This window comes from Narcine bancroftii, chromosome 2, assembly GCF_036971445.1.
Source record: "Narcine bancroftii isolate sNarBan1 chromosome 2, sNarBan1.hap1, whole genome shotgun sequence".
In the NCBI taxonomy this organism is placed as follows: Eukaryota; Metazoa; Chordata; class Chondrichthyes; order Torpediniformes; family Narcinidae; genus Narcine; species Narcine bancroftii.
Genome location: NC_091470.1, coordinates 49,759,497 through 49,776,843, shown reverse-complemented (window position 1 = coordinate 49,776,843; position 17,347 = coordinate 49,759,497). Strand labels below are relative to the sequence as shown.

The 17,347-nt window shown below is 40.0% G+C and overlaps 1 protein-coding gene across 2 annotated transcripts in view; it reads left to right on the top strand.

The window, feature by feature from the left end:
* Positions 1–17,347, top strand: part of spred1 (sprouty related EVH1 domain containing 1) — a 91,668-nt gene that overhangs the window by 53,395 nt on the left and 20,926 nt on the right. For both annotated transcript variants that reach the window (XM_069916642.1, XM_069916641.1), the window contains exon 3: positions 7,429–7,597. In XM_069916642.1, coding sequence (XP_069772743.1) covers positions 7,429–7,597 — 169 coding nt within the window. The remainder of the gene's footprint in view (positions 1–7,428; positions 7,598–17,347) is intronic.

Here is a 17,347-nt window from a genome sequence, read left to right as displayed (position 1 = left end):
TGTATATATATCCAACAAAGTTAATGTATATTAATAAATAGCTGTAAACAATCTATGAAAGAGACAAAAATGTACCGTATATAAAATAAAAAACTTTTAATATAATCTAACCCTTCCCTTGTGCAGTTATGATTAAACATCTTCTTTTCTTTGGCTTGGCTTCGTGGACGAAGATTTATGGAGGGGTATGTCCACGTCTGCTGCAGGCTTGTTGGTGATTGACAAGTCCAATGCGGGACAAGCAGGCATGATTGCAGCAGTTGCAAGGGAAAATTGGTTGGTTGGGGTTGGGTGTTGGGTTTTTCCTCCTTTGTCTTTTGTCAGTGAGGTGGGCTCTGCGGTCTTCTTCAAAGGAGGTTGCTGCCCACCGAACTGTGAGGCGCCAAGATGCACGGTTGGAGGCGAGATCAGCCCACTGGCGGTGGTCAATGGGGCAGGCACCAAGAGATTTCTTTAAACAGTCCTTGTACCTCTTCTTTGGTGCACCTCTGTCTCGATGGCCAGTGGAGAGCTCGCCATAGAACACAATCTTGGGAAAGCGATGGTCCTCCATTCTGGAGATGTGACCCACCCAGCGCAGTTGGGTCTTCAACAGCATGGATTCAATGCTGCGGACTCTGCCAGTTCGAGTACTTCGATGTTGGTGATGAAGTCATTCCAATGAATGTTGAGGATGGAGCGGAGACAGCGCTGATGGAAGCATTGATTAAACATATATGTTCCATTAATACATGAAAGAAAGGACAACCAAACTGTAAAATGGGATCCAATAATCTTATAAATTCTGAAAATAATTAAGAAAGGACCCCATAAATTAAAAAAAAATAAGGTTCATGTCAAGCCTGCCATCACATCAGATAACAACTATTGAGTATGTGCAGGAGGGATAGACAGCATCCTTCCATCTCATAAGTATAGCTCTTCTGGCAATAAGAAGAGCAAAAGCAACTACATGGAATTGTAGCCCAGACAAATTTAAATCAACTGACTTACTTATTTCAAATAGAGCAAGAAAATAATTAGGAGCTAAATTAATATTAAGAACTAAACACACGGTATGGAAGATACTTTCCCAATAATTGGAAAGCAAGGAACATGCCCAAAACATGAAATAATGTACCTACTTCAGTCTTATATCTATCACATTTTGACGAGAAATTCGAATAAAAATTAGCCAATTGAAATTTGGAAAAGTAAGCTCAATGAGAAATCTTCTCTCAGTAAGGATGCAGTAAATAAAGAACAAACCACAACATCTGGTAGTTTTTACAAGGTGAAACATACAGACGTACATATGTTGCATCTACTTCTTAGAAATTGGGATTCCAATCTTTCCCCTTTACAAAATCCTCATGGAAGAATATTTTCAAACTGCTTCCCTGGTGTCCATTTTTGTATAAAAGTATTTGCTCTAGTTAAATGTTGAACAACATAATCTATTAACATGATAATGTTTTGGTATTGCCCAGGTTGTTTGAGAGCTTAGCTTTCATACTCTATCTCATGGCAAAGACCATCTACTTTTACATCTATAACAAAGACTATTTTTACTTCACCTTATCTCATCTTAAATGGAAATCTCAATTTTTCCATGGTTTGAACCCTCCAACATCAAAACAATTAGGACACGAAGACTTCAATACATTGATGCACAAGATTTTGAAATATTCACATGTAATCTTTACACGCACATTTAAAACGAAGCTCAAATTGTGGTTTCTGCTTTTGTATTGGATAGTTCCTTTGATCCTTGGCTAGTTAAGCCTGTGTTAAGTTGCTAAAGGGTGTACATTGGTATAGTTCAATTTGCTGAGTAAGCAAATTGCCGTTTTCAGAAAACACGTGATTTGAATAAACCACTGGGCAGAAATAGATGCAATACACAAAAGTATTGGATAAACTTAGCAGGCAGGTCACACTATACCTGTAAGAAGCAACGGGATATAACAATATTTTGAGCTGGAGCCCTTTGTCAAGCTATGAGCAAAAAGCAGCCAGATACCTGAATAAAAAGATGGGGGGAAGGAGAGGAAAAAAGGGGGGACAGGGAGGTGAGGTCATAGTTAGATATGGGTGCAAGAGCTTGAGAGAAAAAAAATGACAGGGAAGGGAGAAGACAAAGGATGGTGGGGGGGGGGGTGGGGAGGGAGAGAGACTAATGAGTGACCGCATGTAAACAGGAAAAATCATTGTTAATGCCACCCTGTTGGAGAGTGCCTAGACAGAATCTTGGGTCTTGTTGCTGCAATTTGCCTGTAGCCTCAGTTTAAGAGTGCATGAGGCCATGAACAGACATGTCATTCTAGGAATGGGATGTGATAGGCCACTGAGAGGTACCTGTAATTCAGCAGGCAGAGAGAAGGTGATCAATGAAATGATCTCCCAGTCTGCAGCATAGCTCCCAGTTTGTGTCCAGTCTCTCTGATGTAAAGAAGCCCACAACTGGAGCACCATATGCAATAGATGACCACTGCAGATTCACAAGTGTTTCTTCACTTGGAAGGACTGTTTGGTACCCTGAATGGTGGTAAAGGAGGTCACGTGGGCTCAAGTGAAGAATTATCTGTGCTCGCAGGAAGGTACCAAGGGGGCATTTAGTGGAAAGGAATGAGTGGATGAGAAAGTCCAGGATGGTTAGTTTATTCGGGTGCCTGCTTGCTTTTTGCTCAGGCCCAAAACGTTGAATATATATCCCTTTCTTTTTAGCCACGTGACCTGTTGAATTTCTCCAGCACTTTTTTGTTTTGGACTGCAATAACAGTGTCTGCAGACTTTCCTGTTTAACTCCAGACAGAAATAGATACCGGATGTAATGCTACTAACTTTTGTCGAGCTTCAAACTTATTTGTTGAAAGAGGATTTTGTTTTGTGAATTTTGATGTGGCAGTCTATTTTTTGGTCAAGACATTAAAGCGGGCAAAACATATTGAACCAATTTGTATGCCAAAGACCTAATATATATATGGTTGTCAATAGCTGAAATATGCTGAAAAGATGCATGTAGACTTCATAATATATTTGAAATGTAATGCTTTTACAATATTAAAGCAGCCAATTTGAAAAGGATGCCCTGCTATCTCTGTCAAGAAATGGAGTAAAGGGCTTTTTGGAACATGAAGACTTTCACTGGAGAAGTCAGAAGATTACCGACCAGTGACAATCATATCCATAGTGATGAAGTGTTTTGAGAGGCTGATATTAAAGGATATCAGCTCCCGTCTGAGCGGTGACATGGATCCTTTCCAATTTGCCTTCCGCAGCAACTGGTCCATGGCAGATGTCATCTCACTGGCTCTGCACAAAGTTCTTGAATACCTGGACAGCCAGGGTCGGCGCCAGAGATATTTTAGAAGGGGGCTCATTCAGTGGGATGGGGGGGAGGGTGGGGATGCTTGCAGGGTCTGTCAACCAGGTAAGTGGGGGGGAGGGTGTGCTAGAAGGTGCCACCTGCTCCTTTTATTGCATCAAGCATCACTAGGCACTACTGACACTTGATGCATGCATGTGATGCGGCAGGGGGTTTGTGGAGAGTCGCTAGCATGCATCAACCTAGACACTACTGACGCAGGAGGGAGTGGGGGCAGGTCTGACAGCAAGGGTACAGCACCTCGTTTGGGGGGGGGGGCAATTCCTGCGGATGCCCTCTTTGGCACTGACCCTGTGGTCAGCAAAGACACATAAATCGGGATGCTCTTTATCGACTACAGTTCGGCATTCAACATCACCATCCTTCAAAATTGATCAGCAAATACCTCAACACCTCACTGAATAATTAGATCCTGGGTTTCCTCTCCCCAAGACCACGATCAGTGAGGATAGGTAAGAACATCTCCACAATCTCCATTATTACTGGAACACCACAGGACTGAGTTCTTAGCCCCTTGCTCTATAACCGTGGCTAGGTGCAAAAACACCATCCACAAATCTGCTGGGTAATGAGTCCGCATACAAGAACGAGATTGAAAACGGCTGAATGGTTGACTAACCACAACCTCACATGCTATATCACCAAAACCAAGGAGTTGATTGTGGACTTCAGGAGGGGAAAACCAAAGGTGTTTGATCCAGTGAGCATTGGGGGAAATCAGAGGTAGAGAGGGTGAGCAAATTTAATTTCTTAGGAGTCACTATCTCACAAGACCCTTCTTGGACCCAACACACAAATGTCATGGTGAAGAAAACACATCACCGCCTCTCTCAGAGGTTTGGTATAATGTTGCAAACCTATAGATGTGCGGTAGCAAGTGTGCTGACTGGCTGCATCATGGCCTGGTATGGAGACCTCCAATATTACTAAGCAGAAAGCCCTGCAAAAGGAAGTGAACACAGCCCAGTGCATCACAGAAAAAACTCCCCACCATCGAGAAAATCTACATGGAAAACTGTCGTCTGAGACCAGCAACAATCATCAAGGGTTCACGCCACCCTGGACGTGCTCTGTTCTTGCTGCTGCCTCAAGACTTGTACCACCAGGCTCATTATCAGTTGCTACCCCTCTACCATCAGACTTCTAAACAACAAACTAATCAAGGACTCATTTAACGACATTATTTTCTGAATTGCACAGTTTTCACTGCCTTCTTGTTTACATTTCTCACATTTGTACACATATCTTGAGTTCAATTTTTTTTGCACTACTGTTAAGTAGAAAATCTGCCTGGCCTGCAGGCAGATGTCATTTATGTGCTCTGACAATAAATCTGATGAACTTTGAAACACTCCTCTATATGCCATAATTAGATTTGTATTCTTTCTTGAAAGCGTTTACAGAATTTGAAAGACCGTGACATTTTTTTGTTCTTCTCAGATGAGATGGTCAATTTGAGATACAATCTTCTGAATGAAATGTTCGATATTTGACATGGATTTCCTCTGGTCCTCTGTTGTTCTTTAGTTAGCTCTTGCCTCTAATGCTTGTCTGACAGTGGTGGAGGTGCTTTGACTAAGCGGCTTGCTGAAATAGGCAACCAAGGATACTACCGTCTTAATAACTGTTGAAGTATTTTTCAAGAAGTTCCTTTCAGGAAGTCCTGCCGCTCTGCGATGTTCAGAACCAAGTTCAGCTGTTGTGTGTTTGGACCATAGATGGTCTCAATAGCTTTAATCCATGCCTGTCATGGTTAATAGCATGCTATTGTCATTTCCTATGCCCCTTTGAGCCATCATGTATCCTTTAGATTAAGAGATTTCTGTTTTAATCGGTAAGGTGGAACTTCCATCCCAAGAATGCCTTGCATTAGGAATTCATTAATTCCTCGATCCTGACTATCCTCATCAATCTAGTTCTGGCATTTGCCTGGTAGACAGCCCAAGAATCTCAGCCTACATGTCTGTTATGATAGACTTCAAGCCAGTCCAAATGCTGGATTCTTCTTGGCTCCTGTTGTTTGGGAGCCATCAATTTATCTGAGAAGCTCTGTCTGAGAAGAGCTATCTTTGCAGGATCCTTGTCTTCTGCATTGATTTTCTTGATCTGCATATCAATTCCAGTGAAAATGTTTTCAAGACTCTATAATAACCCAAATGTTTTCTTCAATCTTTCTTGTTGCAATACTGAACTTCTAGCTGGAGTGCAACTAATCGATAGAGGACATATAGAAAACTGTTCCACTCATATCTCTAACATTCTGGAATGAAGCTCACTCAACTTTGGTCCTTGATCTACCCTAATTGTATGTTGAGGCTGAGCTCAAAGTCACTATCAATTCATTCATTGGATCATGGGAGAGAATATCCCTCAAATCTGTCTCCATTGTATAACACAGCCCCTTCAAAAAGAGTTCACAATTAGGTCTTTAAAAATTTAGACAACATTTCCAAATCTCTGGAGCCACCTACTGCCAAAGGCAGACATCAAGTGTAATTTTCCACAGCCTTCTGTGTGCCAGAATTGACTTTGGATGACTGAAGAGAGGTATTTGAAGTTCAGGACCTCAAATCCAGCACAAAGCAAGCAGCCAGTTAGTTAACAGTGATCCCTGCCCCCCTGTTTACTTGTGTGATGTGAACTACCTGCATCAAATACCTCAAAACACTGGAAATACATCTCCAATATTTCCTGCAAAATTCTCCAAATTGACTTTGAAGATAAGTGCACCATTGTTAGAAACCCACCGGTATTAAAGCTGAAATTGATTTTGGGCACCTCTGAGCAGTTCATTTTGTTTGCATGCGTATCACTAACCGTTGAAACAGATGCATTATTACAGGGTGTTGTGATCAAAGGATGCCTTTCAATTATGTTCTTAAAGCCTCTTTTAGAAAAGCATGATATTTCCCACCCTCTCCCACCCCACAACCTCCCAAACTACCCAGTTGTGGCAGAGTCTGTGAGAGAAGAAAGGATTTGACCTCTCATGTGAAGGTTCTTTTTCCACTCCCATTATTTTACAGTCCTTGGTCCCTAAAGTGAAACAGCAGTATACCCCAAATGTTGATGACGACATTCAGCTGATTAAGAAGAGCATGGGACTGTCTTTTAAAGGTATACAGAAATACTACCAGATAGAATTAAAAAAACGACAAACTGTCACAATCAAGTCAGATTTCTGAGATTAAACTGAAAATGTGATTTTGTTTTCCAATTTCTTTTGAGACATCTTGGTATACTGCCTTGAATATAGTACAAAGCTTCATTAAATTAAATCAAGCAAAAATTGGTCTCTGAACAAAGGAGGAACTATTGAGCATAGTTGGAAGTGATAGGAAGTCCTTAAAGTAGTAAGGGAAGTGGGAGGCTCCCTCACGACTTCACTCAAGAAGGTATTCAACATCATTAAGCATCCTGCTCAGCCTGGTCACGATCACTTCTCAATGCCACCTTTAGGCAGGATGCAGAAGTCTGAGGCCCAACACTTTTAGGTTCAAGAATTATTGAGACAGGCATCAGGCTCTTGAACTTCCCCATATTACCTTAACCAACCTTAACCAAAGTACTCCAACCACCAAAACATTTAACTGCACTATTGAAAATGCCACTTTTTTCTTGCACTAATTGCAACTGTAAATATTTATTTATCTATCCTTTCATGTTTATTATTATTCTTTCAGCCTCAGCTTATTATGGTAATTTAATTTGTTTCATTGTAGTTGGTGTTTCTTTTGTACCTGCAATAAGTTGGAATTTTGGTGCATTCGTACTTTGTATTTGTATATCCGACAATAAACTCTCATCACATTTCTGGTTTTTTAGTAAAATGGAATGAAGATGATAAACTGGTATCTAGTGCCAAGACGACTAAAATATGTTGCCATGTTTAAGAGTAATGGTTTAATGCATATTTATTTATTTTTGCTCAATTGTAGTTATCACTGCTAGAATTTAAAATATACGGTTAAAATGGGGTAAGAATATAGATTGCTCTTGGTTATTGAATTGATTAATGCATATTTTTAAAGTTCATTTAAATTTGTTTTTCAACTATACAGGTGGTTTTAGAATGTGCCCTGAAGAAGGATCTCGTTTACAACAAAGTTAACCCAATATTTCACCACTGGAAGATAAATGAAAAGAAGTTTGGGCTTACTTTTCAGAGTCCTGCTGATGCTAGAGCATTTGATCGTGGTATTCGCCGAGCTACTGAAGCTATTTCAGAAGGTAAGAGGCTTTTAAATTTTATTCACAGGAACACTTCAGGCAATTACTTTAACTTGATTTTTAAGCATCTTGGCAGAGAAACTTTGAAAAAAGGACATATCTACAGTGTACTGCACCTTTCAAACACAGTATAAAGGAATTAAAGGAATGAAAGTTTCCTTTTAAAGTACTCTTGACTACAGAACAGCATTGGAATCTGAATTCCAGAGAAAAACAGCCTTTCGTACCTTTTCATTGTATTGTAAGTTGAGCAGGAATTGAAAGGATAGGCAAAAAGTAGAGAAGGTTACTGTCAACTTTGTTGATGGATGTAACTCCTCAAAATCTTTTCATTGAATTCTGTTAGTCATCAATTTGAAACTATATGAATGAAATTCAATAATCTCACGGACTCATAAAATTTCCTGTAGTTGTAGTTGTAAAACAGTCCAATTCTGGTAGGCAGTAGATAGCAACACAAAATAGGTTATTTTGGCAAACACCTGAAAGCTGAAGACACAAATATTTTACAAGCAATAAACCTTTTTTTTCTGATGTTGCAAATTACCTGCATAGGCCAGTGGTGTTTGTGTAAACCGCTTGTACTCTTTGGAAGAGGATACATCAGCCAGCTGGATGTTGTGATGAGTGATAATAAAAATCCCTTTTGTGTTTTCATTGCTTTGACATTCACAATTTTTACAATTCCCTTATTTCCCAATACCCAAAGAGTCCTTTAATACACACCATAATTAATTAACTCAAATTTTAAAAGGACAACCAAAAATTCCCCTGAAATTTCTTTGGAAAACTTTTAAAAGAATTGAGAAATAAAGGCATATGTGAGTAATGAAGCTCCAAAGAAACGTTTTGAATGATTTCTTGTTAAACAAGAAAGTGCAATACACAAACATGCTGAAGAAACTCAGCAGGTCTGGCAGCATCAATGGGAAGTAAAGGGTAATCAATTTTTGAGGCTTGGGCCCTTCATCGTGAAAACATTGGTTACCCTTTACTTTCTAATCATACTTCACCTGCTGCATTTCTCCATCACGCTTGTGGTTTGAAATGTTTCACTACCTTTAAAACGCTAAATACGAGGTTGTTTTATGTTGAAGGGCAGCAATCATAGAGGCTGAACTTATTTTTTAAAATTAGATTCTAAGCAGCTGGGAATAGACGAGAGAAGAAATTTACTGAATTAGAATTTAAATTTGTGAGTTTTGGTTTGATTACTTGGCCAGCATTTAAACACACCAATTGGAGAACTCTGGCAGGAGAGTTTAAGCATGGTGTAGGAATGGAGAACAAATGATTCTTGTAGTGAGTGGAGTTGGAACAAGTGTTCACACTGAAGAAGAAGCAAATATTTAGGAGACTGAAGGTGCAAACCAGAAATATTGAACAATTGAATAAATGTTGAACTAGTAATGAACGATTTCTTCATGTTTGGTAAACTACAGTGCCCTCCATAATATTTGGGACAAAGTTTTTTTTCCCTTTATTTTCCCCTGTTCTCCACAGTTTTAAATTTGTAATGAAGCAATTCACATGTAATTAAAATAAACATTCCAGATTTTATTCACGGTTATTAGTATACATTTTGGTTTGACCATGTAGAAATTTCAGCACTTTTTATACATTGTCCCCTCCTTTCAGAGCACCATAATGTTTGGGACATTTGGCTTCACAGGGGTTAGTGAGCACTCGGGTATTTTTAACTGCTTCCTTGGTGCAGGCGAGAGCCTGTAGTTGCCATTTTTTCAACATGAGGACCAGAGTTGTGCCAATAAAAGTCAAATAAGCAATTTATGAGGCTGAAAAACAAGAACAAAATGGGAAGAGACATCACCCAAACCGTCGGATTACCAAAATCAACTGTTTGGAATATGATTAAGATGAAAGAGCTTACTGGTGAGCTCAGTAATCGCAAAGCGACTGGGATTCCAAGGAAGACCCTCCACTGCTGATGACTGAAGAATTCTCATCATAATGAAGAAAAATCCCCATGCGCGTCCGATAGATCAGAAACACTCTTCAGGAGGCAGGTGCAGTTATGTCAATGACTACTGTCCGCAGAAGAGTTCATGAACAGAAAGTCAGAGGCTACACTGCAAGATGCAAAGCATGGTAAAGGTGGTAGACTTTGGATTAGGGCAGTTCCTTTACACCTCCACATTTTGCTCTTGCCATCACTATGACACAGGTCATCATCTGGTCTCGTCTGTCTACAAGACCTTTTTCCAGAATTCTACAGGCTCTTCTAAATACTTGGGAAACTATAATCTGGCCATCCTTTCTGAGTCTAGGACATTTTGGCGCCGGACATTTTGCTGACTACTGACATTGAACATTTTGGCCTCCACATTTATGAGATGTCACCGCAGGTGAGGGGAGTGCAGAGATGTCACCGTGGGTGAGGGGGGTGCGGATGTGTTATTCTATTATATTTAATTAAAATTAAAATAAATTAATAATTTTATATTCATTATATTTAATTTAAAATATAATAAATTAACTTCCATGTCCATCATCAAATGTGAGTGCCAAAGTATCTGGCACCAAAATGTCCGAAGGGCTACAAAAGTTTTGATTTTTTTGCCAAAATGTCCATTGCCAAAATACGAGGGCCAAAATATCCTGCACCAAACTGCGGACACCAAAATGTCCGATTTCGAACCTTTCTGTGGCTAACGTAGTTTGCATCTTGCAGTGTAGCCTCTGTATTTCTTTTCATTGAGTCTTCTGTGGAGAGCAGTTATTTTCATATCTACACCTGCTTCCTGAAGAATACTTTTGATCTGTCGAACACACATGTTGGGATTTTTTCTTCATTATGATGAGAATTCTAATGTCTTCCTTGAAATACCAGTCCCTTTATGATTACTAAAATCACCAGTACGCTCTTCTTAATGATGTTCCAAACTGTTGATTTTGGTAATCCTAAGGTTTGGGCGATGTCTCTTACTGTTTTATTCTTGTTTTTCAGCCTCATAATGGTGTCTTTGACTTCCATTGGCACATTTCTGGTCCTCGTGTTGAAAAATTGCAACTACAGACTGCAAAGATGATTAAAAGGCTTAGAAGCAAGCTCAGATCTCTTATACCTGCACCAATAAAGCAATTAAACATAGCCGAATGCTCACAAGCAACTGTGATGCCAAACGTCCCAACCATTAGAGTGCCTTGAAATGAGGGGACCATGTATAAAAAATGCTGAAATTTCTACATGGTCAAACCAAAATGCATACAAATAACCTTGAATAAAATCTGCAATGTACAGTTTAATCACATATGAATTATTTGATTACAAATTAAAAACTGTCGTGTACAGGGTAAATAAAGTAAGAAAGTGTCTTTGACCCAAACATTATGAAGGGCACAGTACTGTATATCTTTGGCTTGGCTTCACGGACGAAGATTTATGGAGGGGTAATGTCCACGTCAACTGCAGGCTTGTTTGTGGCTGACAAGTCCGATGCGGGACAGCCAGACACGGTTGCAGCGGTTGCAAGGGAAAATTAATTGGTTGGGGTTGGGTGTTGGGTTTTTCCTCCTTTGTCTTTTGTCAGTGAGGTGGGCTCTGCGGTCTTCTTCAAAGGAGTTTGCTGCCCGCCGAACTGTGAGGCGCCAAGATGCACGGTTTGAGGCGCTATCAGCCCACTGGCGGTGGTCAATGTGGCAGGCACCAAGAGATTTCTTTAGGCAGTCCTTGTACCTCTTCTTTGGTGCACCTCTGTCTTGGTGGCCAGTGGAGAGCTCGCCATATAACACGATATTGGGAAGGCGATGGTCCTCCATTGTGGAGACGTGACCTACCCAGCGCAGTTTGATCTTCAGCAGTGTGGATTCGATGCTGTCGGCCTCTGCCATCTCTAGTACTTTGATGTTGGCAGAGTACTGTATATAGTTTTGGGGAAAATAGGCACTGATGGGTTTCTTACCGTTCTGTATGCCTATATTTAAAATAAAAAAGACCCTATAATTTGGGTGCCACAGTATAAAATGAGGAAAGTTTCCCATTTTAGCATGTAATATTGGAATATTGGATTTCCCAATAATTTATGTGAAATAAATTGTTAGACATAACTGCAGTATGACACCTGAAGTCTGTTTCCACCTAAAATGGAAAGTAAAACTAAGATTTCTTTTTAGGATTGGTATCTGGATAAAATGTCAAATTAGTTCATATTATCCTGATATTTTCTTGCCTGGTTTCATATGACTGAAGATTTGTTTTAAATTTAATTTTTGGTTAATAATATCACTGGTAGCTTGAAGCAATGCAGTATCCTAGTTAAACTACTTATAAAAAGTTTTGTCCTGATGTGAAATGAAATCAGTAGACCCAAACCTACAGGGATCCTCAGGTTCTTCTCAATACCTTGCCTTGTTTTATTCACATAAAATTCTCGAAGAGCATATTTTGTTGCGATTTATTACATTCTCCTTCTGTTCCATCTTGCGCATGACATTCCTAGTTACAGCAACACAAAAACAGTATTAAGAACAGTTGAGCTTTTTTCCGTCATGAACCAAGAACAAAGCATCTCTGTCATCTCAGTTAACATCCACTAAGTCAGTGAACCTTGAGTATAAACTTATGACCTCATTGTGTTAACTAATTGAGCATTTTGAGACCTGAATCCATATTTCCATCCATCACATGTTTTCCATGTGTTGCGGATTATGCTTGTATTTGATGGACTGGTTTCATGTTTCATTACAGCCATACCAATATGTTGCATTCACAAAACTTTTTATCAGACAGAGATTGCACATTTGCAAAAGATATATTTGTTATATCCCATTATGGCAAGCTGTGGAATTCAATTCTAAAGTATCTCTCATTCGTGAGCTAGCATTCGAAGGGCAACCATGCAAACTGTGGCAAAAAATAAACTGATGGACAAACTCATTGGTCAGGCATCACCTGTGGAGGCAAAGGGAAGATAGCCTCTGAGAGGGGTAACACGGGGACCTATGATCATAGGTGAAACCAAATGAAAAAAAGGAGGGGATTGATGTTGAAGAGGGGGGTGTTGAGACAGAGGTCATTGGTGGAAACAGATAAGATGGAAAGAAAAATTAGGTGGATGGAGCCCTGTACCCAGATAGATGCTGCTTGATCAGCTGAATTCTTCCATCTGTTTATTTATTTTTTGCTCAATTCCCAATTCTGAAGTTTCCTCTATCTATGTATAAACTATGAATTGTTTGAAGAACTGCAAGATCTGTCTAAATTTTATTATTCGCCTGGGAGGTTCCTGCTTTACTCTTTGACATCATCAACAAGGTGTCATTAACTCTTCATAATTTCATGCTCCTTGATTGCATGAATGTTATTTGTTTAGTTAAATTGAACATTGTATGACACCCACTATTCTGATTTGAATTCATGATTTCAATGGGGATTTTATGGTGCTGGCAAGATCTGTCTTTTCAAGTATGGAGCTTTGAACATTGTTCTTTTATGTCTCACGTTGGCAGGACTGCCCAAATGCCCAAAATGCCTAAATACCTAAATGCCTAAATGGCCAAATGCCCAGAATTCCTAAATGCCCAAACTTTGAAGATCTTGTTTGAACCAGAGTAGAAGATCTTAAGCCTAAATTGTTTCTAACACACAATTCCTTGGTGCATGGTAGCCACTGAACATGTCGACATTATGGCAAAAATTCAAGGCTTTCTAAAGTGCGCTTTAACTGTGGGGGGGTGGGGGGGGGGGGGGGTTGGGATCCATTACTACTGTTACTGACTGCAATTCCTCTCATTTGCCATTGTTATCACCCTGTATCCTAATTGTTCAGTAATACTCCTTGCACATCTCTTTGATCCAACTTTAAGCGATCCTTTCTATAATTTGCTTCCTCTGCAATACAGAGCGACTAAGAGTGGAAAGACCTATTCTACTTTGTGCCTTTGATTTTGTGCTCTTGACAAATCAATTAAAATGCTTCATAATTCAGAGTTTGAGAATTTCTGCATTAGAAGTACAGTTACATGGTTATTTTGGACTTTATCATGGATTTGCAGGTGATGAACGACTTGCCTTATGAAAATCTGACTTTACGCAAATTCTCCATGTACTTTCAAGTGAGTAATCATAAAATGTTTTATACAATATACATTTACTTATAGAACCATGCAACATTACACCACAGAAAGAGGCCCATTGGCCCTTCTAGTCTGTGCTGAACCTTTTTTTGCCTAGTCCCACTGACCTGCAACCATCCCATAGCCCTCCATTCCTCTCCCATCCATGTACTTGTCCAAATTCTTCAAATGTTAAAACTGAGCCCACATTCACTTCTTCAGCTGGCAGGTCATTCCACACTCCCATTACTCTCTTTGTGAAGAAGTTCCCCTTAAATTTCTCCCCTTTCAGCCTTAACCCATTTCCTCTGGTTTGTATCTCACCAACCCTCAGTGGAAAAAGCCAATCTACATTTACTCTGTCTATCCCCTTATAACTTTAAATACCTCAACCTCCCCTCATTCTTCTATGCTCCAAGGAATAAAGTCCTAACCTGTTTAATCTTTCCCTGTATCTCAAGTCCTGAAGTATGGACAACATCCTAGTAAATCTTCTCTGTACTCTTCCTATCTAATTGATCATTTCCCTGTAGTTAGGTGACCAAAGCTGCACAGAATATTCCAAGTTTGGCCTCACCAATGTCTTGTACAACTTTACCATAACATCCCAACTCCTACTGTATACCGAATACTTTGATTTATGAAGGCCAATATGCCAAAAGCTCTCTACATCCCTATCCCCCTGTGATGCCACTTTCAGAGAATTATGTATCTGTATTCCCAGATCCCTCTGGTGTCTACTACACTCCTCAGTGCAGTACCATTTACCGTGTTTATCCTTTTTTGGTTTATCCTTCCAAATGCAACACTTCACACTTGTCTGCATTAAATTCTCATCCCATTCTTCCAGTTAGTCCAGATACCTGTGCAAGCTTTGAAAACCTTCGCTGTCCACAATACCTTCAATCTTAGTGTCATCTGCAAACTTTCTGATCCAATTTGCCACCTTATCATCCAGATCATTGATATAGATGATAAACAACAATAGTCACAGCACCGGTCCCTGAGGCACCCCACTAGTCACAGGCCTCCAGTTTGAGAAGCAATCATCCACCACTACTCTCAAGTTGCTCTCTTCCAGCTATTGTTGAATTCAGTTCACTATTTCATCATGAATACCTAGTGTCTGAACCTTAATGGCTCACCTCCCATGTGGGTCCTGGTCAAAGGCCTTACTAAAGTCCATGTAGAAACATCCACAGCCTTTCCTTCATCAACTTTCCTGGTAACTTTGAAAAACTCTATAAGATTGGTTAAACATAACCTACCAAGCCCAAAGCCATGTTGACTATCCCTAATCAGTTCTGGGCTATCGAAATAATTGTATATCCGATCTCTTAGAACACCTTCCAATAATTGACCTACTGTTGATGCCAGGCTGATCAGCCTATAAATTCTAGGGTTACTTATGGAGCCTCTTTTAAACAACTGAATAATGTGAGCTACCCTCCAAACTTCTGCCACCACACCCATGGCTAAGGACATTTTAAATATTTCTGCCAGAACCCCTGCAATTTCTGCAGTAGCCTCCCTCAAGATCTGAAGGAATATTTTATCAGGCCCTCGGGATTTATCCACCCTTATTTGCTTAAAGACAGCAAGCAGTTCCTCTCTTTAATCAGTACATGACCTCACTGCTTGTTTTCCTTACTTCCCACAACTCAGTCCCCTTTTCCTTTTTTAATTATATATGTTTATATTATGCACAATTGAGCAGTACAGTTATATGTTGTATTGTAAAATTCAAAAGAAGAAGAAAAAAAAACCTTATAATTAAGAACCCCTACCACTAAGCAAGGTTAAAAGCTGACATGTTGGAATCAAGTGACAACTACCTGAAGATGGACAGCACAGCACCAAAGCGTCAGGACAACTCTAATAAGTTATGATAATAGGCCATAAATGGGCCCCATATCTTTTGGAAGTTAATATTTGAATCTTTAATAGCATATCTATTTTTTTTCTAAACTTAAACAAGATACTATCACTTAACCATTGAGTACTTGTAGGTGGAGTGTTGTCTTTCCATTTAATCCAAATTGCACATCTGCTGTGCCCTTTTCCTGAGTGAAAACTGATTTTAAAAAAACATTTATCTCCCCCATCTCTTTTGGCTCCATACAAAGCTTAACACTCTGATCTTCAAAGGGACTAAATTTGTCTCTTACTGTTCTTTTGTTCTTAATAGAAGCCCTTAGGTTTTTCTTCACATTGTCTGCCAAAGCAACCTCATGTCTTCTTTTAGCCTTCCAGATTTCTTACGAGGTTTTTCTCACATTTTTTATATTCCTCAATTATCTCATTTACTCTTTGTTGCCTATACCTACTATACACCTCTCTCCCCTTCCAAACCAGATACCCAATATCCCTCAAAAACTAAGGTCCCTCTGCCTTCTAACCTTGTCTTTTAATCCTGACAGGAACATATAAACTCTGTACTCTTCAAAATTTCACCCTTGACTTCGCGCATCCTTGCCCAAAAACAACATCTCAATCCATGCATTTTAGATCCTTTCTCATTTCCTTAAAATTGGCCTTTCTCTGATTTAGAATCTCAACCTGAAGTCCAGACCTATCCTTCTCCATAATTGAAACTAATGGCATTATGAACACTGGACCAAAAATGTTCCCCTACACATACTTCCGTCACCTGTCCTGCCTCGTTCCCTAAAATGAGATCCAGGATTACACTCTCTCTAGTTGGTACCTCTATGTGCTGATTTAGAAAACTTTCCTGAACACATTTGACAAACTCCAAGCTCTCCAGCCCTTTTAAATCATGGGAGTTCCATTCAATATGTGGAAAATTAAAATCTCTTACACTCACAACCTTATGTTTCCTGCAACTGTCCACTAACTCTCTACAGATTTGCTTCTCCAGTTCTCATTGACTATTGAGCAATCTATGGTTCAGTACGGTCCATGAGTGTGGTCATACCTTTCCCATTCCTCAGCTCCACCCATATAGCCTCAGTAGATGAGCCCTTTGGTCTGCCCTGCCTGCCGTGATATTTCCATGACAAGCAATGCCACTCCTCCCCCTTTTATCCCCCCTCCCCCCATTCTATCGCATCTAAAGCAACGGGAGCGCAGAACATTGAGCTGTCAGTCCTGCCCCTCATACAACCAAGTTTCACTAATGGCCACAATGTCATATTTCCATGTGCCAATCCATGTTCTAAGCTTGTATGCCTTTCCTACAATACTCGTTGCATTGAAATAGATGCACCTGAGAACATTTCCACCACATACAACCCTAACGGTGCATGCAATTTTCACATCATCTTTTCCCTCCTCCACTCCTCTTTGAATTCTGGTTCCCATCCCCCTACAAATCTAGTTTAACCCCCCCCAAAACAGCACTAGCAAGGATATTAGTCCCCCTCCAGTTCAGATGCAAACCTTCGGAACAAGTCCCACCTTCCCTGGAAGAGAACCCAATGATCCAGAAGCCAGAAGCTCTCCCTCCTGCATCGTCTTTAGCCACGTGTTAAGCTACACTATCCTATTTATAATCTTGTGGCACAATCTTGAGCTCACAACCCTTGAGTTCTTGTCTTTCAACTGAGCATCTAACTCGCTGAACTCTCCTTGCAGGACCTCCTCACCCTTCCTACCCATGTCATTGGTCCCTTATGGACCATGGCATCTAGCTATTCACTCTCCCTCCTGAGA